A 26,302-nucleotide genomic window follows, 5' to 3' on the forward strand; every position below is an offset into this window, starting at 1 on the left:
GCCATAAAATGCGTATCATATGCACGCGAAAAACAGCGTGCCATAGACACGCCAAAATGAGTTTTGGCGTATACATTCCACGACATTGCACACTCGTACTATTTATATGCATTTTTGTGAGAATACCCTGATATTTATGTCTCATTGTATTTTTGTGATCAATTTAGCTTTTGAATAAAACAGAACGTGTTATCATCAACATACACTACTGTGCTATATATACGCATTTTAATTGAAGAGTCCACTGAGCCCATCCTACTACTGCATTTGTGCTTGGCAAATTTAAGCTAAATATATTAATATTAACAACATATTAGTAAAAGTATTATTTAAACAGGAAAAACAGACCTAACAATTATAAGTTCTTATAAATGTGTTCTTTCACAATATATAAAAATATTACCACTGTATGAAGAAATCAGCCAATGAATGGTGCACTTAAGGTATAGTTGTCTTTGTTGCACATTGTGATAGGGAAACGTGTCTTATAACTGGAAAAATGTTTATTATAAAAAATATTCCAACAATTTATTTAGTGATAATTCTTGTGCAGAACTCAAGTATTAAATCTCAGTGCGGAACTGGACAGTGGTACTCTTCATCTTCAGCTTGTAGACCTCATCAAACTGTTCATTTTGTGCCACAGTGAAGTGATTTTTCCAGTCTCCAACTTTACCTTTTGGAACACAAACAAAGAGGAGATAAAAAAAAATAATAGGAAAGAATTTAGAAGTCTAAATTAGATCAGTGGTTAATAAACCTTTCCGCATGAAGGGTGAGATCTTGAAGTCCATGACTGGGAGAGTGGAATAGTTGGTCATTTTGTTCTGTTTCATGGCATCAAACTGAACCCCTTTTGTTATTTTATCCCTCTCTTCAACTGAAGGGGACAATCCCAAGAAGGAACACAAACGATCCATCTCACGCCCAGTGTCCTAAGACATGGAAAAACAAATTTAACTTTCATGTTGATTTTATGCTTTAACTTTCATGCTGATTTTATGCTTTAAGTCAAGTCAACTTTATTTATTTAGCATTTTAACAATAACGATTGTTTCAAAGCAGCTTTACAGTGTTAAACAGGAAAATATTGCAACAAAATTTGATTTGGCTGTACAGTCGTTCTGGAGAAAACAGTGATGTTATCCGCTCATTTCAATTTATCATATAGTGACAATGTGGGCACATCAGTAATAAAGTTGATTTAGTCAATTTAGTAATTCATTTTATTTGGATATTTAGTTAAAAACTTTTACATTTTATTATTATTATTATTATTATTATTATTATTATTAAAACCAACAAAAACTCCATCAGGGCATGTTAAAGAAAAATAAACCTTGGGAGAAACCAGGCTCAGTCGGGGTGCCAGTTCACCTCTGGCCTATTAACAAACAGTGTATAATTATTATTCTGGCAACCTTACAGGTCAGAAATCATATTAGATCGGAATATTTGAAAGTTCAAATTATCACTCAAGAGACGGGTTTATTGAGGATGACGTGCCGATTATACAAACATATGAATATTTGAAGGATTGGACACTAATTGACACGATCTCAGCACACATTTTAGGGATGCGCTGGTCATTTCTGGGTGCAGGTCCACATTCTGATCTGGATACAGCCTAGATCCGGCTGACTACACTAAACCTCGGGATAAACAGAGAGACTAACATTAGCGTAGATGCCACTCTTTTTATGATCTTTTTAAAAAGTACATCAGGTATTATGGGATGTGTTTCCAGTTCCGGTGGACCTAGTTAATGCAGCCTAACAATCAATCAATTGATTTGAATAATGTAAGTTAAATATGCCATAGTAAAGAAATTCAATTAAATCTATGTCTAGATTTAAACTGACAGAGTGTGTCTGCTTCCCGAACAATGCTAGAAAGACTTTTCCAGAGTTTAGGTGCTAAATAGGAAAAGGATTGACCGCCTGCAGTATGATATGATATTGATATTCTAGGTATTATCAACTGGCTAGAATTTTGAGACTGCAATAGATATGATGGACTATAATGTTTTATGAGCTAGCTTTGTAAGTAATAAGTAAGATTTTAAAATGTATGCAATGTTTAATAGGGAGCCAGTGCAGTCTTGACAAAACTGGGCTAATATGATTATACTTGCTCATTCATGAGTTCACACTTACATCAATTAAATACAGTAAAGATTGTGCGTATTTGGCATGCTGTGCTCTGTCAAGTGTTAGACAGTATTCTAGGTTACTACTTGTGGAGTTTTTTTGTCCAATAATTTAAAAAATTGTTTTGTTTTTTTATTAAGTTGCAGGAAATTACTATTCATCCATTTTTTTTATATTAGCAATCCATTCCATTAATCTTGTGAATTGGTACGTTTTTGTCAGGACGTAAAAAAATACAAATATAGAGCATATAAAGAATTTTTGAGTCTATTCAAAAGACTGTTGTGGTCGATTGTGTCAAATGCAGCACTAAGATCAAGTAGGCTAACACTAATAGAGAGAAAAAAAGAAAAGAAAAAACACATTTAGAACCAAACTTACTTCCACCAAATCTTCATAGAACAAGTACAGTAATTTAGAACATGTCTGTTTTTTCTCCCACCATCCACTGACATGGTCGAACCAAGGACCAAATACATCTAAGGGGAATATTAAAACAATTGTTGTTCAGTTGTAAAATTCTTGATTCATATAGATGATGTAGAGACATTTTACCTTTTTACTCCAAATGTTTTTGTATTTATAAAAACATATTTTATTATAATAATATATACTGATTTAAAGTGCCCCTATTATGTTATTTAAAAATTTCCTAATTTAGTTAAATGGCCCAATCTGCTGGTCTACCGCGTGCAACGCGTATTTCGGAAACGCCCATTACCATAACTGAACACTAGCTCCGGAGGCTTCCTAATGCACAGCGACAGTAGACACCGTAAAGTAGGGGTGTCTTAACCGATTAACCGTTAAAAATTGCGTAACAGAGTGAAACATTTTGCTCGGTTAAGTGGCGTCAATGACGTGCTTTGAATTTAGTTGTAATATATTTTTGCACCAATAGAGACCGCCAGAGCACTCCCAGACATTTGTAATATTCACAAGAAGAACTCAAGACCAACTTTCTAACATGAAGCGGGCAAAGAAAAGTACAGCGTGGGAGCACTTTAAAATTGAGAGTGACGAGGCAAAATGCAAGTATTGCAATGCAAAGCTTACCGCATTTTTCAGGCTATAAGTCGCTCCGGAGAATAAGTTGCATCTGTCAAAAAATGCGTCATGAAGAGGAAAATAACATAAGTCGCACTGGACTATAAGTCGCATTAGGGCAGAAGCAGAGCGGGAGCCGCACGCACTGTACATAACGGATCAGAAGAAAGAAAGTTTGAAGTGAGAAACTTGTGAGGGACTAGCGAAAAGCAGACGTTACTTTAACTGTAATGAAGAAAACAAAAAAAGCTAATCACGGACTGAAAGCAAGATGGCCAGAGCTGAAGGTACGAGTCCACAGATGCTTGAACTCTCTGCCGGGAGAGGCTCAGCCACGCGAGTCAAACGCTGTGTGAATCGTTCTCATTCTCGGCTGCATATTTTACTACATACCCTAATCATGCAGGCGCCCTCGCGGCTACTTGCATTGCTCGTGAACTGGAGCGCATCTCATCCTAATTTAACGAAACTCAGCGTAGGCCTGACAGACATGAAATATATCTTAAGAAAGCTTGAAATGTCTTTTAACAATTTAAAACAAAAAGAAATAGGCTACTCTCTGATTATGTAATCCATGATGTGCATTTCTCTGTACAGACGCGTTCACTATACGGAGATGGCGGTCAGCAAATTAATAAACAAAAAATAACCCTGACGCACACTATGGTTAACCGAGTATTAACCGCTAAGGGCCTCGGTTAACGGTTAATGAAAAACGTGCAGCCCTACCGTAAAGACATTAACAATGATGTTGATTTTACACCAATCCCAGCACGAGTCTGAATAAATGATGAAACATTGGAATAACTAGTTATTCAACCAGAACCTTGAGCAGGACATTTCTCAGTGATGCTACTTGAGGTACATTATGAGATGTTTTAATTGTCATTTCTCACCATCAGCATTAACAAATGTGCATCCTTCAACAAACCTGTGTGTGTGTGTGTGTGTGTGTGTGTGTGTGTGTGTGTGTGTGTGTGTGTGTGTGTGTGTGTGTGTGTGTCTGTCTGTCTGTCTGTGTGTGTGTCTGTCTGTCTGTCTGTCTGTCTGTCTGTCTGTCTGTCTGTGTGTGTGTGCGTGCGTGCGTGTGTTTCAAATTAATTGCGGTGCACATGTGGTAACTCTATCAATAACAGTGCATATGGTAGACCAGCTCTAACGTGAATGACTGATGTAACATTTGCAAAACAAATTTTGCTCCATCCTTTATCTTTACTCAGAGTACTAAGAATTTCAGACAATCTGCATTAATAGATACAGTTTTAGGTAATACTGCAGCCCACAGCTTATTTACAATATTTTTCAGTAAGACTGATTTAGCAACTTAGCTATATAACTACACTAAATAAAACAATAAACACACACTGAAATGGCTTGTGATTCATTTGAAAAGGGGATTAATTTAATTGACTCAGAGTCAACTCTTACTTTTGAGAGACAATAACTTTATATTGTGCACTTTCAGATTTAAATCTTTGCAGGATGTTTTCATTCACTTAGAACTATGTTACACACTACATAAAAGGGATAAGGGCACTTTAATATAATTTCCTGACATTAAAATAGTTCTTTAGTTATACCCATTGTAATTGACTAATATGATTTAATTTCATTATTGTACAAAATATTTTACTTACTCTTTCCCTCCATAAATTTTTGTAAGAAGGTGTTCCAGTCTCCTGGTTCAGGTTCTCCCATGTTCATTCGATCAAAATGAAAATAGGAAACTGCATTGTCTTTTGCATTCCGAGCTACATACACAATCTGGAATGGGTGGACAAAAAATATGACATTAAACAAGATTTGTTGTTGTTGTAAAGGGAATTAAGCTTTGTTTCAACCCATAGCAGTGTCTATGCAGTGTTCACTGCTCACTACAAACTGTGCACACAGTGTCTGTTAAAGTTCGTTTCACTTGACAAAATTAGTTCAAAATATGCTGCAATGTTATCAAACACAGATGAAACTTAGGTCACTACTATTAGAGAAGACCGAAATGTAATGTGTTTGGCCCACCACATTCTGCCAGAACAGCTTCACCGTGGCACTGATTCTGTAAGTCTCTGGAACTACATTTTTCTAAAAGATGTTTGCCTTATTTGAAGTTTTGATGGTGCTGGTGATGGTGCTGTCGATGGTTAACTTATGCAGCAACTGTGTTCTTCAACAATATCTTGCCACCTTCTTCCACATTTATTGATTCTGCTGCCGATCAGCTCCATGAGTCGGTGGGCGGGGTTACTGATTACACGTTCTTTGGAGGTGTGTTTCGTTGTGCGATGATGTAAGGATGAAGCACACGATCGTTTTCTGGGCCTGGTGTCTATAAAATATTTTCTTTGACTAAAAAGGAAGTTTTCAGCTCTAAAACGTACAGGATAATCTTATATTATCATGACCTTTTATATATCAAAAGCTCAATTCATCTCCCCTTTAAATTATGTTTCTAAGCTGTGCACTTAAGTTTTGTGAATGAGATTCACATTGTAATATAAAAGCTTAATTTACATGTTGTCACCTACATCATATCACAGAGTGAAAGGAGCCCACTTTACCCTTGAGTTCTGCTCCCAGAAGGTCTTGGGCACAAGCTGAACAGGCAAATGAGTTTTGATGAGACGAGGAGAAGTGGGCAGATTATCTGCCAGCTCTGTCCCTGAAAGTGAAAAATAAAATGTGGTTCTAAATCCTAGTTGTCATTGTGGTTAAACCAAGACATGAAAAAATATTTGAAGACGAGAGACGAGAGAGGTATGTATCAAGTCATCTTAGTTAAGAGAGTAACAGTTTAATATGAAAAAGTGAGGTATCCCTTTAACATAAGTAGCACATTCTTTCAACGGTGTCATTGTGTTCTGTGTGATTTTAAAAGGTTTGAATAAGAGCACACACACACACGCACACACACACACACATCATGTTTAATGGGGACATTCCATAGACATGATGCTTTTTATAATGTACAAATAAATGGTTTACCCGAACCACACACACACCTCTGTTGTTGTTTTTAATGAGGAATCACCATAAATATAATGATTGTTATACTGTTTATTTGGTAACACTTTACAATAAGGCTTCATTTATTAACATTAGTTAATTTAAGTTTAGTGAAGACACCACTTTCAGCCCGCTGTTTCTGCTGCACCATACAGCGTATACACCATATCCTTTATAAGCTGTGTGTGTGTGTGTGTGTGTTTGCTACTGCAAAAAATACCTTGTGTATCCTGGGCAGAGGCCCTCTCTTCGGCAGGAATCATCACATCCTTTGTACCACGTGCTTAGGCTGTGAAGCTGAAGCTGCTCTTTCTAAGGCCGGCTGCCCGGACGGAGTGTGACAAAATGGCACCGTTGACCCTGTGGGCTGAACTCACCAGCTTCAATAAGGACTCCGTTTATCTCCGCTCTCCCTCTTCTCTTGCTCGGGCCGAACAGAATGAAGCCCCATGGACAGCGAATGCCAGAGCAGATGAGTGTCTCGCGCTCAGAATCCCCTTCGCTGTTCTTGTTCACCCAGGATGACAAGATGAGGATGATATGCTTTTGCTTGCTGCATCCAGAAGTGAGAAATGGTTAGGCTCCATCGCTGACCCCACACCTTCTGTTCAAGACAGCACCAGTGGTGTCAGAGGCTGAGGCCTCGATGCTGAGCTCATTTGCCTGCTGACCAGTACCGTCTAAGACCTTGGGCTCAATTGGTCTCATCCTGAGGGACCCACACGAAGCAGGCTGGACGAGTGGTTTCTGCAACGGCACAGAAGGCCCTTCTTCAAGTTCATGACAAGCTGACAAAATTGTGGAAGGTGCCATTTTCAGCTCGTCTCAAATCCTCGGCTTATTCAGCGCTTGACACTCAACGGCACAAAGGGAAAAAGTTATGAGAGTTTTCCCCTGTGTGAGGAAGTGGTTGCTGCACATCTTTGCCCACCCTCCACTAGGGGATGGCAGTCAAAAGCAACACACCCATCCAAGCCCTGCAGCACTCAATGGTTGAGCGTACACCTTCACACAATGGCTGTTCTTTAAGTGTTTTTTTAAGTGGATGAGACTGGCCCTGATCCTGAGTCATTCAAAGACCTGCACAGCACCACTGACTTAGCCCTGAGAGTGACGAAAATCATTGCACATGCAATTGGCATAAGCATGGCAAACCTGACAGTGCTAAAGCACCATCTTAGCATACCATCTTAGCATCAGTTGACCCTTGTGTGACCCACAGATGGAGTTGAACCCCAAGCCTCCAAGCCTTGCTGACCACAAGAAGAAAGAGACAGTTATTTAGTCCCGCTGCGGCCAGATTACCACCACATACTTTCTTTACCCTTCTCCCAGTCCCCACTATTAAGGTGGCTGGAGTTGTCAACATTGCAGTCAATGAGCCTGTTATAAAACACGTATGTCTGCACACAAACACCGTGTTAACAGTGACCCTAATAAAGCACAAAAATATTTTTCCTCTGTTTTGACAGTAGGCAGTGTGCCCACTATACAGGATGCACCCTTGCACACAAGCACTGTTCACACAGTGCCAAAAAAATCCCACAGATTATCCCCTGTTGGCCAGCTCGCCGGCTCACATCAGGAGTGTCCTAAATGTAGAGTACGCACCCACTACACATAAGCACTGTCCCTACAGTGTCACAAGCACAAAACAATAGAGCGACTGGGTCCTTATTACAGAGTTGCCCATCACCAGACTTAATTCAACCCCTTGCTATGTGGACTGAGGCTTGGGAGGCCATCCCCGGTATATCAGAGTAGGTATTAAACATAAATGAAGTTACTTGCTACAGATTGTGTTCTCCCCTTGAGTCACGTGCTTCGAAGTGTTGAAACTTATCAAAAGGGGCTGTAGAAACTGTTCCCTTAGCAATAAGTAATTCAGGCTTTTACAGTCGCTACTTCCTTCACTGGAGTTTGAGACCCCTGATATAGACAAATGTACATTTAAAACAACTGCATGGCTCGACGCTGTCAGGTCTAGTTTTATCTATATTATATGACACAGTAATATTAATGTTCCTGCAATATACCCTTATATGAGACACAATTCGTTGGTCTCTTTAGGGACTCATAACTTTCACTCTTCTATGGGCCTTGGGCTCTCATCCAAAGCCATAGTATGGGGTGAAGTTTCTAAGCACGCACAGCAGTTAAAATTGGGTTCTCAAAGTGTAAGCTAACTTACGCGATACGAGAGTACTCTTCACGGGGAATGTCTCAGTTAATAAATGTTACCTCGGTTCCCTGACCTAACCCGTCGCGCTATTGTACGACCTGATTGGTTTGCATGTCTCAGCCGCCTCGCCATAGGTTTGTGCAGTTGCCACAGAACAGCCAGGGTCTAGTATGGTCTACCAGGATCTGCTGTGCAGCTGCACTGTTTTACATATTTAAAATTATATGGATAATTTTGGCTTCAATATTCTCAAGAAAAGGAGTTTTTCACATAGCATAAGGCTAACTTACGCAATACTCGTTCCCTTCCCTCAGGGAACCGACGTTAATTTAAAATACAGCTGTTCATTGTTTGTTCATGTTACTTCACAGTGCAAAAACAAATGTTAACAAACACAACTTTTGATTTTAAAAATGTGGAAATTAACATTAACAAAGATTAATAAATTCAGTTCATAATTAATGTTAACTAATAAAACCTTGCTGTAAAGTGTTACCGTAGAACTTTAGACCCTTTTTTTTTTTGATTTTGTCCGAAACTTTGTCCCCGCTTCTTTAAAAAAATCAGGTTTAAATATCCTTGTGGAAACATTTGGTCACACACACACACACACACACACACACACACACACACACACACACACACACACACACACACACACACACACACACACACACACACACACACACACACACACACACACATTATTCTGTGGTCTCTGACCTGATGGTATCACTTGAAAACATGACTCCAGAAATGGCACTCTCATATAGATAGGCTGGGAAGTCTGGCGCTCTGGAGCATCCTTACCAAAATACAGAAGGTCAAGAATATAGGAAACCCAGGTGGTACCTAGAGGAACATGAATATAAAACCTTTTCTTATAAACATAATAACAAGATAAGAACTAGCATGCATACAATGATATCAGAAGTACTTTCCTTATTTCCATATGTCCCTTGGTCTTGTAATATACATAATTAGGAACAATTACAGGTCAAACATTTTTGATTACACATGATGATACACAATCTTTGTGTTATACATAAAAATGTAAAATAATTTTGAAAATGTGTCTGGCTTCCATACTTGTACACTGTAAAAAGTGAACATGTGCAGTTGTTGACTTAAGGAACTATTTTTACCTGATTCTACCAATAAAAAGTAATTTTGTTGATGTAACCTACTTTAATCAAGTTTATGTAATGTAAAACAAGGGAATTCTGTTTAAATGTAATAAGGTACATTGAATCAACATACAATTTCTAACAGAGCTGGGGATGGGATGTCAACCCCAGACATAGAGGGCGGTATAGAGTTGTGTCATCTACAAGCCACACTCTAGTCCAGAGTGTGTCCTAGTCTACTCTAGGTGGTGGTAATGCTCCAACCTGGTTGCCAACCACCATTCAAAAACATAAGAAGAAGAAGAATACCTGATGGCATGATGAGAAGCAGCTGGAAGTGGTGTTTCTTGTTTGGTACAACTCATTTAGCAGCTTAAAAGTAAGTTGTGATGTTCCTTTTAATATTGGTATAATGTAGATATTTTTTTAAGATTGTTAGAGTTGAGTGATACTTTTCTGTTGTTGGCAGAATGCATCACACAAATATATTTTGTTGTCATGATACACTAACATTTCAGTGTAAGAAATTCTTTTGGGTGTTGGAGATTAAAAAAATAAATAAAAAAAAAACATGTAAATGGTCAAATAAAATTCACCAAGTTTCTTAATGCACAAAATTGAGAGGTCAAAATGATTTTTTAACGTTTAAGCAGTGTTGATGGCAAAGCATTGTGTTGTATATAAAATAGTCTTATATTGTTGTCTTTTAGAACATTAATGTGGACATGCAAAGATTGTGATGCATCTTGTGTTGCTCCTAAAACACTACAGACTTGACCATAACCACCATGGAAGAGGTCATTTGTATCCATGCACATATTTGACCTGCGCCTGCCGCTTTAAAACCTGGAATGCTTTAATAAGCCATTTATCAAGAGGCCATCCATCTAAGCAACAACATCAAGCTGTTGAAGCTGTTCTATACGTATGTCATGTTTGTGGCTGCAATCAGCTTTCATCAGACAGAGAGTACTTTCAACATATTAGTGTGCATCTTAAAATCTACGAGGCAATCAATTGTATGTTTTTAGGTTGCTCTTATAAAACCAACATTTATAACAATTTTAAAACCCACAAATACAGAAAACACAGAAATTTCAGATTGGAAGACTTCAACCATGGAGTTATTGAACAAAGGGCAATTTCAGGCTTGTCAGTAGAAACTGATAATACATCAGAATTTGAGGAACCAACTAAGGGATGTTCAAGTCTGGGCTTTTCCAATGAAGAACAAGACCAGTTGAATGACATTGAAGCAAACCTAGCTTCACTGTTATTAAAGCTAGAGCACATATATCTTGTATCTAGCTCAGCTATTAATGATCTTCTCTATGAGTTACGGTACTTAATTGGCTCTCTAAGTGTGCCAGCTACACAGAGCATTGTTAGTCAGGTCTTTCAGCATCACAACTACCAGATAGAGGAGAGTGTACTGCATGAGTTGGCATCAACACTTTGTAACCAATACATGTTGGCATTTGATGAGGTACAGTAAAATGAGTTGTTTGCTTTGTTTACAGCCTGCTTTAGTTTACATTTTTGCTGTACTGCCTCTATTCATTGGTATTTACTGCTGATAAATCTTTAATTTTCAGACTACTGACATAAATATAAGGAGAGAGTGTATCCTTAGATCCATCATTCTCTACCTTGGTGAGGATGAAAAAAACCTGATAAAAGACTATATGGTAAGGACAAATACACAACAGTTTTGGTTGATGATGCCCACTGTTCTGTTGTAATATCGTAACTTGTTTGTAATATGTATAAAAATTCTATTTGATCTACATTTTAAATGAAACTTGCGTTATTTTAAAGGGGGGGTGAAACACTCAGTTTCAGTCAGTGTCATGTCAATCTTGAGTTACCTATAGAGTAGCATTGCATCCTGCATATCTCCGAAAAGTCTTTATTTTTTTAATAATTATATAAGAAAGATGCGCTGTTCTGAGTCTTTCCGAAAAAAGCCGAGCGGGTGGGGGCGTGTCGTGTGAGCGGAGCTAAATAATGACGTGTGCAGCAGCGCGCTGTGTGTTGAGTCGAGTCCGTCATCCCTAACATCGGGAAAAAAAACTTTATTCAAAATAAAAATATGGCTTTTAATCAGATACAGCCATACATCTATGATCCGGAATCAGACCCAGAGGCTGCAGTTGAACAGGAGCAGCAGCAAAAACGACTAGAGCAGGACGTCTGTATGTGGTAAGTTACAAGTTATACACTAACTATATAATATGCTTAGCGGCTTGTGTTATTTACATATTTATACTTGAATTATATCGTCGTATTTTTGTCTTTGAAGGTGTACATGTGGGAAGTGCAGTTGTGCACGTGTGTTTGTGTGTTTACGCGTGGTTTGTGTAGACAGTAAGCGGACTAAAAAAAACACAGACATTTGAAGCAGTCTCACTCACCCTTCTAACGTTGGGACTGCTCCATCCTTCAGCATTAGGCGATTGGGAAAATGCGGCGTCGAGCTGGGCCTTGTTTATGAAACAGTCGGCAGCGAACAGATATAAACATTCGCGCAACTCAGTTGCTGATCCGGAAAAGCAAATTACATCCACTGTTGCCTTAACGCGGGGTTTTGGAGAATCTGTGCAGGACTGTCTTGGTCTGGCAACCAAAAACGCACTTTTTTGGTGACATTGTTATGTGCTATGTGTAATTGTCACCTGTCCAGCATCCTACAAACCAGCGCTTTGATGGGCGTAGGCTGTTGCTTTCGCTCTCTCCCTCGCTCTCTCTCACGCGCTTCCGGTAGAATTGTCCGTAAGGCCCATACAAGGAAATTCCGCCCCCACTAACGTCAATGGGTGTCGTCTCTGGGAAAAGCGGGATTTCACGGCCGCCTCCTCGGCCTTACATTTGAGAATAAAGCGCCCCACCCTTAGGTTAGTGCGCCGAAGCATGCATGTTACATGAAGTGATGAGGCACTGAAGACAGCGGGTGAGTCCCTTTTTAGGGCAAACATTCTTCTTTTTAATGCCGTATGTTTGGACTCTATGCTTCCCTGAGGGATATTTTGTCTACAAAATATGAAGAAAAGTGTAACAGTTGGAGAAGTGGGCCTGTAGTTCCCCGGTAAAGGTGGCTAGAACTATGTTTGTATAAACACAGTGTGTTTATGTAGGCTGTATGTTTGCTAGTGTGGCAACAGTAGTTTATAAGGCTGGTTCTCTTCTGGATATGTGTAATATGAGCAGTTGAGGCCACCGCACATGGCGCGGGCATGTAGCGGCGATATAAACTGATGTATAGACAAAAGAGAACTGGAGCGCTGCTGGAATCCCTTTCACCCTCTGGTGCTCTTGGAAGGGTTAAATGTTGAAAACAAATTTGGAAAAAATCCAAGTCCAGGCACTCAATAGGATGCAAAAAGTAAAAAAGCCTTTAATGGTAGGGCTAAAACATTAAAACACCAACGCGTATCGGCCCATAGGCCTTCATCAGGGTGTGGCCACATAAACTGATGTATGTTCTCCTGGCAAACTTTTTTAGCTGTAGCCACCTCTGGGTAGCGTTGGCACCTCTGCTAGTGAAATACCTAGATGAGTTTGTGAGGTTAGGCTAGCGCATGAACTGCAGTAAGGTCTGTCCCAGTCCTTTTTAGGGCCGTTGTTTGTGGGATTATCAGACCGATGCTAGTGCATCAAGTTGGCCTAGGCTGTTGATATATATTGAAATTTATTAATAGGATTGGGATGATGGGATGACGGTGGCGTCTCGCGGTGGCATATCGCCCTGGCAGTTGCCCCGGCCTCCTGCCGGTATTCCCGCAGGAGCTTTGTATCCCTACCCGGCCTCCCCACAGTAGGGTCGTCCGGCCAATGCCCACCCCCCTTCTGCATTTGGGGGTTGTTATTAATGCAAAAAGGTGTATAGCAGAATGAATCGCGACTCAGCCAGTGGTCGTGGGGACGGGGTAGGCGTCTCTTCGCGGTGCGCAGTCAGACTGATTTTGCTAGCCCCGCCCCCCAGAGCTAGTGCGGCCGCCACTTCTGGGCGGCCCCCGGCTTGGTTCAGGAAATGGCCGGTTGTGTGTGTTCAATATCTTTCACTTTTGCTCTGTGTCTTCTGCTTCACCTTTTAGGCTCGGGTCGAGCTGTACTTCGCAACCATCTGAAAGCATCGGTTGGTAGGATGCCCCCCTGGAGTCGAAACACTGTCACGGCTGACACCCTTGCGCGGACGGCGGACCGCTGGACGACCAGACGGCCGCCCTGGAGGCAGGTGGCGTAAGTTGTACTCCCCTCGCTTTAGAGGGTTCAAGGCGTTTTATGCTGAGTGCACTGCTGTGGGCATTGTCTTTTAGGTCCACGCTGGTAGGCGATGCCTGAGAGACTGCGCCGTCGCAGAAGGCTGCTATGGGCCGCTGGGGCGGACCGACTATAGAAGGCTGGCTGGCGGGAGACGCCAGCCGAGGCAGTCCGGGCAGTTAACTCTGGGTCAGGTGGTAGGCCTCAGTAGGCCTCCCTGCGGGTGAGTTCCGTGGCCCACATCGTGGCCCATGTGAGCGGGGAGGGTTCTCCCCAACGATGTCGGCTGCAGCAGAAACCTCGTCATAAGTAGGCCCCTAACGGCCTCCCTGGGGATGAGTCCCCAGGCAGTGACTGGATACCCAGTCCTCATCAGCCAGCAGACAGCCACTGTCAGCCCGACTTTAAGGGCTCACTGAGTCTCAGCATGCCTCACATGGCGTCCCCTGAGGGGGTGACCTAGGGTCCCGACTATTGGTTGACAGGATCTAGGCCGCTTTAGGCCTCCTGTAGGGTGAGCCCTGGTTCCCAGGTCTTGTAACAGTGTGCGTGGGTGCTAGCCAGGTGGCTAGCATGGTCTGCTATCAGACGGGCCACTTCAGGCCATCCTATGGTCGTTTCCCGGCCCTGCGGGGTTTCCGGTGGGTTTTGCCATTGGATAAGCACCGTCTGTCACCAATCTAATAGGGAACTGCCATTCGGCAACAGGCCTCTCCAGGCCGCCCTAAAAAGACCGGACTGTACGTAGGCATCAAACAGGCCTCCCTGGAGGCGAGCCCCGGGAACACAACAGCTCCCGACAGTTTGCACGTTGGCTGGCAGGAAGTAGGCCGCTCTAGGCCGCCTGAGGGTGAGCCCCCGAGCTGGGACGCTCGGTAGGCCAGTGTATTACGCTGTCAGGCCTTTTTGGGCCTTTTTGGGGAGGGATTCCCGGACCAGGTCTCGGTGACAAGCTAGCTATTAGCATGGGTGGCTTCTGGCGTTATATCCTCATGAGCCCCCTGAGGAACCAGTAAAGCCACCTGCCTGCAGGCCGCCTGAGGGTGAGCCCCGAGCTGGGACGCTCACTAGGCCAGTGTATTATGCTGTCAGGCCTTTTTGGGAAAGGATTCCTGGACCAAAGGTCTCAGTGACAAGCTAGCCATTAGCATGGGTGGCTTCTGGCGTTATAGCCTCATGAGCCCCCTGAGGAACCAGTAAAGCCACCTTCCTGCGGCTCTTAACAGCTAACAGCTAAGACTAATGGTGCTGGGTGGAGGCGCCTCATGGCCTCCCTGGAGGGGAAACGGTTCCCTGGAGTGGGAACGTATAACTGGCTTTGGGCTGACAGCTAGTGGCTGCTCCGCCGGTGGGTCCCGGCCTGGGCCGGTATAACTCAAGGGCGGGCTCATGCCTTAGCACAACGAGACTCCGTTTCTGCTGCGCAGTCCCTTCAGGACATGGGACTGGCTAGCCTACAGCATGGATTACCTACCAAGCTGGCTTACAAGCTCCCCTCATTGAGGGTCGTCTGCGAGCTTACGGCCACTTGAGTCTGATCAGACGGGCAGGCCCCCCTCGGGGCCAGGGCTGGACTGGGGCTAAAATTCATCTCTGGCATACCCAGCCCATGAGTTCCCTGTGAATGTTTTTTCTGGGGTTGGGGCCTTAAATTGGAGTATATAAATAAAACTAGGACAAGGACAAATAATGATAGATATTATCGAATTTACTGCAAATGCAGATAAACTTAATATTGCTTTTTTGTCAGACAGAAATGCCCTTGGCAGTAAAGCACTGATGCACTGATTTACTCATTCTCGTGTCTTTCCAAACCTGTATGACTTCTGTGAAACACAAAAGAAGATGTTTTGAAGAATGTTGGCAACCAAGCCGTTTTGGTTAGGCTACCCTTTGAATATTGTATGAACAAAAAACAGACTCAAATTATTTTATTTTATGCTACACAGAAATAAATTCATTTGGGTTTGGAATGACATTAGGGTGAGTAAATGGTCACATTTCTGGGTTGAACAATCATATTTTTCAAGAGTTAACACATCATTTAAGTAAGACACTGATATCTAACTTTCATGAGGCTATTACATTTCATTAAATCTATTTAAAAAAGTTAATAAAACTGTTAAAGAGGAAAAAAGTTTGTCCTTTAAAGCTGTTTTATAGACTGTAGTTTAACTGTAGGCCAGTTTCATTTAAATGTTAGATCATGGTAGTCACAGGGTAAAAAACATAGACTGTACAAACCTTGCTCCTCATTATACGGCTATATGGTTTCTAAAACTATATAAAACATATATAATAAACTATTATATTTGTAAGTAAAAAAATGTAAACATCTGTAGAAAACAGCCTCTATAAAAGTGATTTATATTCTGCAATATTAATTTAAGTAATATAGCAACATTTTTATTAAATGTTTCTTCTAAAACACCATATTTCTCCGCTGTTAGCTGCAATGTAAATTGTGGTTCTGCTAAAGTGAAACGTTTGTGTGTATTGCCGTTTTCCACTTTACCTCGTCATGAACACATGCTCGCGGCTGTTGTCAGCTGATTCAACACAGAACCTGTAATGTTTCCATATCACACGACTGTAGAAAACAAAATTCGGAGTCAAATTGCCGTATAGAGCAGTATTTAAACGCAGCGTGCATTCGTCAGCGGCTGCGCTGTGTGGATATTCGCCTTTGCAGATCCATGTGATCACTAATAAATAAATAGTAAAATAGCGCCTAATATGGAGGGGAGGTCTCTCTCGCTTCGGCTTGTCAATTCAGAAGACAAACCAATGGGCCGCTGTCACTGCATGTTGTCAGTGGCACAAAAAAAACCACTACCAGCCCCAAAGTGCGTCGGCCCACCGGGCAAATGCCTGGTATGCCAGATTACCAGTCCAGCCCTGCTCGGGGCCTCCCGGGTAGATCAGTCCATACGCCTTTTTTAGGCCTCCTGAGCACCCCTGTAATAAATGTGTTCAGTAGATCCTAGGATCGAGCAGAAGAGACTCCCCTCGATGGCAAGGGTAAGAAGCACTAAGCTGAGTACTGCTCTCCAGGATTCCCGTCTCCGAATTCCGGTCTGAGGAGGACATTGCCAGTTTGCAGTCCCTCAGTCTGGAGGCTCATGAGTAAGAGCGATGTCCGCAGGCTCTGTTTTGACAGACAGGGTTGGCCAAGCTGGGGTGTCCCACAAAAGTGATGCCAGGTGAGGCCTCCCTGGTGGCGTTCGGTGAAGGTTTTCCCGAATAAAGTGACGGGCTGGGGCGCCCTCGGGTCCCCTAGCCACATTCCCTTAAGGGACTCCTTCCTTCGAAGTAGTAGGTCCCAGGCCCTCGAGCAAGCCGAGAGTAGGAAACCTCAGTTAAAACTTGTTTAGGTTCTCTCTTAGCCATATAGCTTGGGCTATGACCGTAGGGAATGATGTCACTGGCAGCCTGTGTGGCTAGAGGGGGAGTGGTTCAGACTTTCTGCGAACACTCGTCCAGGCAGTTCTCACTGCCAGTAAGGGGTGTGCACTCCCCTCAGCATGGCGGCGTGGGTATATCGTTCCCCGTAGCGTCAGCTGACGCAGCGCAAGTTCCCTTTCGAAAGGGAACGTCCCCGGTTACGTATGTAACCTTAGTTCCCTGAGAACAGGGAACGAGACGCTGCGTCACATGGCCATGCTTCAAGGTGTGTCTGCCCACAGTCCCTTCAGAAGAAGCGGATATTGTCATGTTGGCACGGTGCCCTTTTATACTTCCTGGTCGCACGGTGATGACATCACCAGCTGCCGACGGTCAGTAGGATTGTGATTTGATAGCGATTTCAGACACCTGTCACGCTGAAGGCGTTCCCCGTAGCGTCAGCTGACGCAGCGTCTCGTTCCCTGTTCTCAGGGAACTAAGGTTACATACGTAACCGGGGACGATTTCAGGTAAAACAAAATATGAAGTGACATCACACTTAAATTTAGATTTCAACTAATATAACATACATATTTAAATCAAGGTGGAAATTAAGTTTCATTATGCAATACAAGCTAATATCAAACTTGCAAGCTGAATTAAACTTGCATGACAAACCAAGTTATAACCAATGACAGTTATGCCTTAGTAAAACCTTGGAATTTCGGGTTGGTTTAATTGAGTTATTTGCAGTAATCTAAAATGAGATATTAACTTCAACAAACTCAATTAAAGCCGATGTTACCAAATGAAGTACAATTTCTAAGTTGATCTGACAACTTTTTTTTACAGTGTATAGATTTTACATATATAGATCTAGACGGCGCCCGCTTACAGCCCGTTCGGCGCCATTACATTACTTCGTATCAGCATAACGCCTAGCTTTCCTCCTTGACTTTTCCGCACGGCGCTTCCAAAACTTCCCCACCATGTCGCTACAATAATGATGGAAGACGAGCCTGACAGAAGTGACTGTCTCATGCATATTGACTAAATTATCTTGTATGCATACTACAGTGCAGTGATTGGACTGAATGAGCTTTATGTCATGAATATATATCGAGGATCGCTCTGAGAGGTCGACGTCAGCATGTCCCCAGCAGCCCATACTTGGGCTGAAAAGCACACGCTGACGTCAGCAATTGTGACATTGCTCCGACTAAGCTTTTCAAACCGGAAGACAGAAATCGCTCTGAAAAATGCAAAAATAACTATTTTCACATATGAATACCATTAATGAGTACCCTTAGTGTTTTCAATGATGTGCAGCCTATACATATCTGTTTACATCTCAAAAAAAGTGTTTTGGGGTTTCATGACCCTTTAAGCTCCTTCTCCTCTTGTTCGAACTCTTTCTCTCTGAGACACTAAGGACACTCTTCAGCAGCATAGAACATTCAGTTCTGAAGTGAATGACAAATGTGCTCTGCATCCGCTTCCGTATTTATACCCACGCTGTTGGGTGGAGATCGAGATGCAAATCTTGCACGCCATTGGCCCATTCAGTATACATTCAAAACTGATAGGGCTCCCAGAAGTGATCCCAATTTGTTTGTGACATCCGACGTATGTCGAACGTGACTGACTGAAGGGGAACAGAGATCTTTTGTAACATTTTCTGTGCTATCACTTTTAAGCATTTTAATGCATCTTTGCTGGAAAAAAAAACTAAATACATCTGTAGCTCAGTGATCACATCATATGCTGGCTATTTTTCTTGAAAGCTGTAAAAGTTCATGCAGTACTCTCACCTGCTTTGGGGTAAGTGGCGATTAGAATGTCATCAGGTCTTGCTTGAAAGTTTTTCACATTTTCCCAGTTGTCAGTGAAGTAGTGGATCATAGAAACACCCTCAAAATCAAACAGCTCAGGCCGACTAGGTAATTTCATCTGCAGAATTGAAAAGTGTCATTTTAATGCTGAAGCTTCTTTGTATGGTCATTATTAAATAATATCACTGGCCATAAACAGTCAATGTCAAGTCGATTTTAACAACATGCAAGAGTTCAGTTACTGAAATCTTGAATCAATGAATAGAGTATGTAATAAGTATGGAGAAAATATATAGGATGTGTATGTAACCCTTAGTTCCCTGAAGAGCGAACGATACGCTACGTCATTGCTGTAGGAACGCCACTGCATGATTGCGTCATGAAGCACCTATGGAATCAGTCCAACGGCATGACGGAACGGGTGATGTCATCGACCAGGAAACTATAAAGCACACCTGCACCAAACACTGTTAGCTTCTGAAAAAGTCTGAATCAAGTTGATCATGGGCATGCAAAGAGTATGGCCGGGGGGGCGCAGCATCTTGTTCCCTCTTCAGGGAACTAAGGTTCGGACTGTAAACACAAGAATAATAAATGGCTCAGGCAGGCCTGGAGTCCTGGCAGAAGGTCAGGGTGGACTCCGAGGAATGCACTAGGGCGGCTCTGGCTGATCAAGGACCCTGGCAGATGACCAGGGTGGGACAGGAGGAACGGACTAGGCAGGCTCTGGTGGATCTGGAGTCCAGGCAGAGGACGCTGGTCAGGGGCTGGAGCCATCACTGGACCCTGGTCAGGGGCTGGCGACAGAAGGGAGAGGGACTTAAGATGTTCTGGGGCAACCTACAGGACAACAGCAGGCTGCTCTGGGAATATCTCCGGGACAACGGCTGCCTGCTCTGAGCTCAGAGAACCTTGAGACCACTGAAGTCAGGTCCTCCTGGACCACCAGACTTGAGACCACCAAAGTCGGGTCCTCCTGGACCCCTGGACTTGAGACCACCAAATTTGGGTCCTCCCGGACCACCAGACTTGGGTGAGTGACAGGAGCCCTCCTTCTCTTGCAGTTTTGAGGGTGAGGTGATGTGGGGAGAACCACCACTGGGGGAGCTGCAGCCTGCTTTACCAGCTCTAGGTAGGTGGCAAATGAATCCGTCCTTCTTCCTCCCTTTCCACAAAGGGGTCATAGGATGACTGGGGATTTGGCAGGTAGAGGAGAAGTGGGGGAGAACAAAGAGGTGGAAGGCCACCCTCCCATCCACGGTAGTATACATACCCCACAAACTGCCAAAAAGACAGTATCCCCTGCATTCCAACAATATGACAGGCTCTTCAAAGACTACTGTTAGAAATGTCATTGAGCACTGCATCACTGATGTTGAGCCCTTCCGCTGCAAATACGAATTAGTGAGCAAACTGTTGAGCAAACTTTGCTGCGTTGATCTGCCATCTAATGACCGGAAGGGCAGGGAGATGGGAAAAGGAAGATGCCCATTTCTCTGCTGAGTCCTCTTTTGGCTAAATCGTTCTTTTGTTACCTGTTACCATCATGCTTCATGTTTACCTGTTCCTTGTGTCCAGTTAAGTCAAGTCAAATTTGGTTTTCACCCTTTGGTTTGTTCTGTTTGTTTTTGTGCTATTTTATTATTAATAAAACCTTATATCTTTCTGCACGTGAGTACTCGCTCCTTTTACCCATCCCTGAATGTGAAAGTTTCCTCATAGAAGTAGCTCTGGAGTGGAGAATGGTCTCAACAACCTTAGTTGAGAGACTTGAACTTATGAGCTGTATCCACTCAAAGGTCAAGCCCACAGTTTCCACCATGCTGGGTGGGGGTGAAGGATCGGAATCTCCCTCAGAACTGGATAATCGAAGTCCCGGCACTTCACTCAGGGCAGAAAAAAACGCAAATCATGCTTCCAACCCTGAGATGAAACACTATAACTGGCAGGTGAAAGCAGTGAAAGGGAGATGTCAGTCTCTAACCCCTCTGCCAGAACCATTTGCGAACATCATGCCCTGAGCTGGCGCTCAGGTCGCAAGGAATGCAAGCTGAGACGCTCTCCTCAAAAAGTGCCCAGCTGGACAAACAATACACGTTACATGTGTATCCCCACGCATGATATAGCGTGGGCAGGAATTACACATGTCTGAAATTCTGTTCACTTGCCATTATTACATTTTTTTAATGGTGAAAACTCCTGTCTAACAATGCTCAGGACAGCCAAAAAACACCAAGGACAAATGATTCCAAATAGAGTGCTTGCTGAAGTCACAGATGTTAACAGTGTTTGGTGCAGGTGAGCCTTATTATTTTCCTGACCGATGTCACCCGTTCCGTCATGCTATTGGACTGACTCCATGGGGGCTTCACGACAACATCACGCAGGGGTGTTCCCACAGCAATGATGCAGTGGGAGTTCCTTTGAAAGGGAACAATCATGCTTTTCATTGTCCTAACTTGGTACTAGGGCTGTGTATCACCAACAATGTCAAAATACTACACTCATCATGATACTGAAGTAACGATACGGTACGCATCACAATACTGAAGTAAAGGTACGCATCACGAAACTGAAGTCACGATATGATACATATCACGATATAGATCCATTTGGAATTTAATTTCTTTTGAGCAGAGTTTAGTAACAGTAATATCTGTTTATTGAATAACCAGTGTTAAAACATTTGTGATAACAGAAAAAACTAATTTGTTGTTGTCATTAAAAAAACAATGAGTTTAATTGAAATTAATTGTCACAAAAAAGCTTGGAATGGCTTGGTTCAATATTGATTATTTTGGACAAGTGCAGTACATGGCAAATTTTCTTAAAGGTCCCATTATGTGGATTAAATTATTTTATAATTTTTCCTAAGGTGTTCTTATATTGCTAGTATGATTTTTACATCATAAAATGTCATAATTTAGAAATAAAAGGCATTTTTCTTTCCTGATATTAGCCCTCTGGCTTAAATGCTCTGTTTCAAGGGGCGTGTCTGCTGTGAGACTTCAGTGAAAACGGCCACTGTTGTGATTGGCTGACTTCTTTGCATTTGAAATGAGTAATAGTTTACGTATGTTGCATGGCGGAGGGTAGTTTAATCATTTAAATAAAAGATTTGTTTCATGCTACTAACAGAACAATGTGAAGTTTAGTCACTGGCTTGATTCACGGATGCATAAACAGCATTAAACGTTTAAGAAAGAAAGTCTTTGTGAACTTGAATGATTAGCTACACATCAGAAATCACTGATCACAGACCAGGAAATTTCCAGAGAAAATAAAATTAACCCACTGGTTCTTCTGAGGCTCAGATGAAGGAACTGAAAAAAAGACTGTTTTAATCTGTACATTCAAACACTGAGAAACTGCCATGCTCTCTCGAGGACAAACAAATGTAGCGCTCGCATGAGCGTCCCAAATTCTCTGTGCGGAGGAAGGGGAGCTAACCGTTCCTGGTATAACATCATAACAGGACATTTCAAGATTTCAAGAAAAGCTCTCATTTTCTCAAAGGCATAGAAAGACAGACAGAACTCGCTTTACACCGATCAAAATTTCTAGCCACTTGGGGACAATTTTCAGGCTAGGGGAACTCATATTAATGTTGAAAAACCTCACAAAATGAAAATATCATGCCATGGGACCTTTAAGGAATTGTCTTATTCTCTTAACTGATGCTGTAAACTATGGGAGTCAGTTGTAGCCTACTAGAATATTGAAGGTAAAAATTAACTGATTTGTACAAACACTTAAATTACACTAAATTACACAATTATGTTTTTTTTATATTTAATAATAAAGTTATAATATTAACTTTACAAATTACATAATCATATTTCTACCCCAATTTTTGTGTGTGTAAATATAAACATTTGAATGGTGGCTGTCATAAAAACTTTACAGATTAATTCAAACATGCATTAAATATTGAAGTCATAAACAAATATAATGAATATGTAATATGGTGTATCTATTTAGCAAAATGCTCCTTTCTAGATTCTATATTTCTAGCTGACTATTTTTCTGAGGTAAATAAATAATAAGGTAGATAATTCATATACCCTTTATGTAAAGTGTTGAAAGTCAAAACTTCATGTTTGAAAGTTAATGCATTAATAACATTTAGGGGAAAACGAAACCAAACAGACTCTATAAGGGTATAGGAGACGTACTCTGACTTTGAATTGAACTTTAATAATTTAGTTATGTTGACATCTGTAGCTTTGTCATAAACATCATTGGAGGGTACATAACACTAGTTAGTTACATGTATCCTTGTAATCAGATGTATAAAATGCTACATACACTAATGACATCACAGATAGTTTTATAATTATTCTGTTTTGCATTTATTTTAGGGGTGTCCTCGACTAAGGATTTACACATTCGAATCAGAATTGTCGAATCTTTCTATGGTCAACCTATAGTCGAATCATCTATGTGTGAATGGGTTGGGAGGGGCACTACTAGTCAGCAGAAGGGTAAAGCTATTTTTATTTTCCTTTACACACTGCCCACAGCAACAACTTTTAATAAAGCGACCAAAATGCATGCCAACTAACAGACGAACTGACAATGGCTTTCTTATTTAGGTTTAAATAAAAGGTAATGTGGTGGATAGACATTCGTAAACTGTTTTCTCATAAGATGTTAAAGCCGCGATCAAAATACAGAACATCACACAAATACATAAAAGAATATTTTGATAAATAAACCTAAAAAAATCCCCACCTGGAGAGGAAAAGAACACATTTGAATGCGCTTACGTGCACGTTCTTAAGCCGGTTGTGCCTAAATAATAATAGATTTAATTTATAACGCACTTTTCATTCCAAAGAATCTCAAAGTGCAACAATGGAAAAAGGGGGAAAAAATTACAAAAATGAATAAAAAGTAAAAATAAAGAAAAAAACGAACAATCAACACATAAAAGCCTTTTTAAACAGAAAAGTCTTCAGTTCAGCTTTAAACTGGTCCAGGCTCTGTACTGCTCTCAGCTCACTGGGAAGGTGGTTCCAAAGCCGCAGTGCAGCTGAGCAGAAAGCTCAATCTCCCATTGTACGAAGCCTGGTGATGGGGACTTGAAGAAGCAGGTGGCCTGATGATCTGAGGGTGCAAGTGGAGGATTTCAGATTGATGAGTTCCTGTAGATATGGAGGTGCATGTCCGGTGATGCATTTATGTGTGAGCAGGAGTATTTTGTAGTCGATCCGGGATGAAACGGGAAGCCAGTGCAATGAGTGTAGGATGGGAGTTATGTGATCACATTTACGGACTCTCATACACAAAACATCAACTGCCCAGTATCTGCAACAGTGGACGGACTGGTTGATCACTATTATACATCTCTGAGTGGTGTTTTTGACCTCCATGCTCCTATCAAGACACGGGTAGTCAACTTTGAATGCTCTGCTCCCTGGTTCACACAGGAACTGCGGCAAATGAAAATTGAGGGCCGTATCCTGGGACGCCGCTGTAAACAGTCTGGTCTAACTGTTCACAAGCTTGCCTTCTGTGACCATCAAAAAGCTTATCTTGAAGTTCTCTCAGTTCTATTCCAACCTCATCACTAAAAATACTGGAAACTCTAAGCAGCTTTTCTTCCCACAGTTTTTCCCATCTCCTGAGGCCAAAGTCATCTTCATCCATTGAAACCACAGTGATCACAGTTTTTTAGATCTAAAGTCAATAACATTCGCTCTTCAATATCTGGCTCTTCCTCCCTGTCTCCACCGTCCTCCAATCACTCGCTCAGGAGATTGCCATCCCTTCCTCACTTTACTGAGGTTCAGCAGAGCCAAATTGAAGAAACCATCAAAAAAAAAATGAAGTTGTCCACCTGTACCTTGGATCCCATTCCAACTGTTGTGCTCAAGTCATTCATTCCCATTGTCAGCCCAATCTTCACTCAGTTTGTTAATCTCTCTCTTAAAACTGGTCATGTCCCTCTTGCCCTTAAAACTGCTGTCATCCATCCGATACTTAAGAAACCAATCCTAGACCCGGAGGCCCTTGCTAATTATAGGCCGATCTCCAACCTCACCTTCCTGTCAAAGGTTCTAGAGAAGGAAGCCGCCTCTCAGCTCAACAACCATCTAAAAAACCAACTACTTATTTTAGATATTTCAATCAGGCTTTCGCTCGTCCCACAGAACTGAAACAGCTCTGCTTACCCTTACGCAACCAAAATAAAAAATGTTCAATATATTACTTAACAATATATTTCATGTGTCTCCATATATTGTGAAATTTACATGGTAATATATCATATGATATATTATATAATAATATATTATATATGCAAGTTATATATTGCAATATATGGGACAATACTGCAATTATTGCTGTTTTCATTGAATAAATACATATTATTATACTATTCAATATATTGTTATGTATAATGAAATATATCCTACAATATATGAAATTATATATTGGAAGAGTCATTGTGTATATATATATAGCAGTACAATGTGACTAACCAGAATAATCAAGGTTTTTAGTATATTTTTTATTGCTACGTGGCAAACAAGTTACCAGTAGGTTCAGTAGATTGTCAGAAAACAAACAAGACCCAGCATTCATGATATGCACGCTCTTAAGGCTGTGCAATTGGGCAATTAGTTGAAAGGGGTGTGTTCAAAAAAATAGCAGTGTCTACCTTTGACTGTACAAACTCAAAACTATTTTGTACAAACTTTTTTTTTTCTTTCTGGGATTTAGCAATCCTGTGAATCACTAAACTAATATTTAGTTGTATGACCACAGTTTTTTAAAACTGCTTGACATCTGTGTGGCATGGAGTCAACCAACTTGTGGCACCTCTCAGCTGTTATTCCACTCCATGATTCTTTAACAACATTCCACAATTCATTCACATTTCTTGGTTTTGCTTCAGAAACAGCATTTTTGATATCACCCCACAAGTTCTCAATTGGATTAAGGTCTGGAGATTGGGCTGGCCACTCCATAACATAAATTTTGTTGGTTTGGAACCAAGACTTTGCCCGTTTACTAGTGTGTTTCGGGTCATTGTCTTGTTGAAACAACCATTTCAAGGGCATGTCCTCTTCAGCATAGGGCAACATGACCTCTTCAAGTATTTTAACATATGCAAACTGATCCATGATCCCTGGTATGCGATAAATAGGCCCAACACCATAGTAGGAGAAATATGCCCATATCATGATGCTTGCACCTCCATGCTTCACTGTCTTCACTGTGTACTGTGGCTTGAATTCAGAGTTTGGGGGTCGTCTCACAAACTGCCTGTGGCCCTTGGACCCAAAAAGAACAATTTTACTCTCATCAGTCCAC

The 26,302-nt window shown here is 41.6% G+C and overlaps 1 protein-coding gene across 3 annotated transcripts in view; it reads right to left on the bottom strand.

Moving 5' to 3' along the window:
* Positions 1-485: 485 nt before the first annotated feature.
* Positions 486-26,302, bottom strand: part of LOC137038527 (cytosolic sulfotransferase 3-like) — a 38,079-nt gene continuing 12,262 nt past the window's right edge. For 2 of the 3 annotated variants that reach the window (XM_067413165.1, XM_067413166.1), the window contains exons 2-8: positions 18,962-19,100; positions 9,103-9,231; positions 5,753-5,853; positions 4,835-4,961; positions 2,532-2,629; positions 761-935; positions 486-676 (exon numbers count right to left, since the gene is read on the bottom strand). In XM_067413165.1, the coding sequence (XP_067269266.1) occupies positions 564-676; positions 761-935; positions 2,532-2,629; positions 4,835-4,961; positions 5,753-5,853; positions 9,103-9,231; positions 18,962-19,100 (882 nt within the window). In that variant the 3' untranslated portion in view covers positions 486-563. The remainder of the gene's footprint in view (positions 677-760; positions 936-2,531; positions 2,630-4,834; positions 4,962-5,752; positions 5,854-9,102; positions 9,232-18,961; positions 19,101-26,302) is intronic. The other variant, XM_067413167.1, reaches the window with a different exon arrangement.

This window comes from Pseudorasbora parva, chromosome 13 (assembly GCF_024679245.1).
Source record: "Pseudorasbora parva isolate DD20220531a chromosome 13, ASM2467924v1, whole genome shotgun sequence".
NCBI lineage: Eukaryota > Metazoa > Chordata > Actinopteri > Cypriniformes > Gobionidae > Pseudorasbora > Pseudorasbora parva.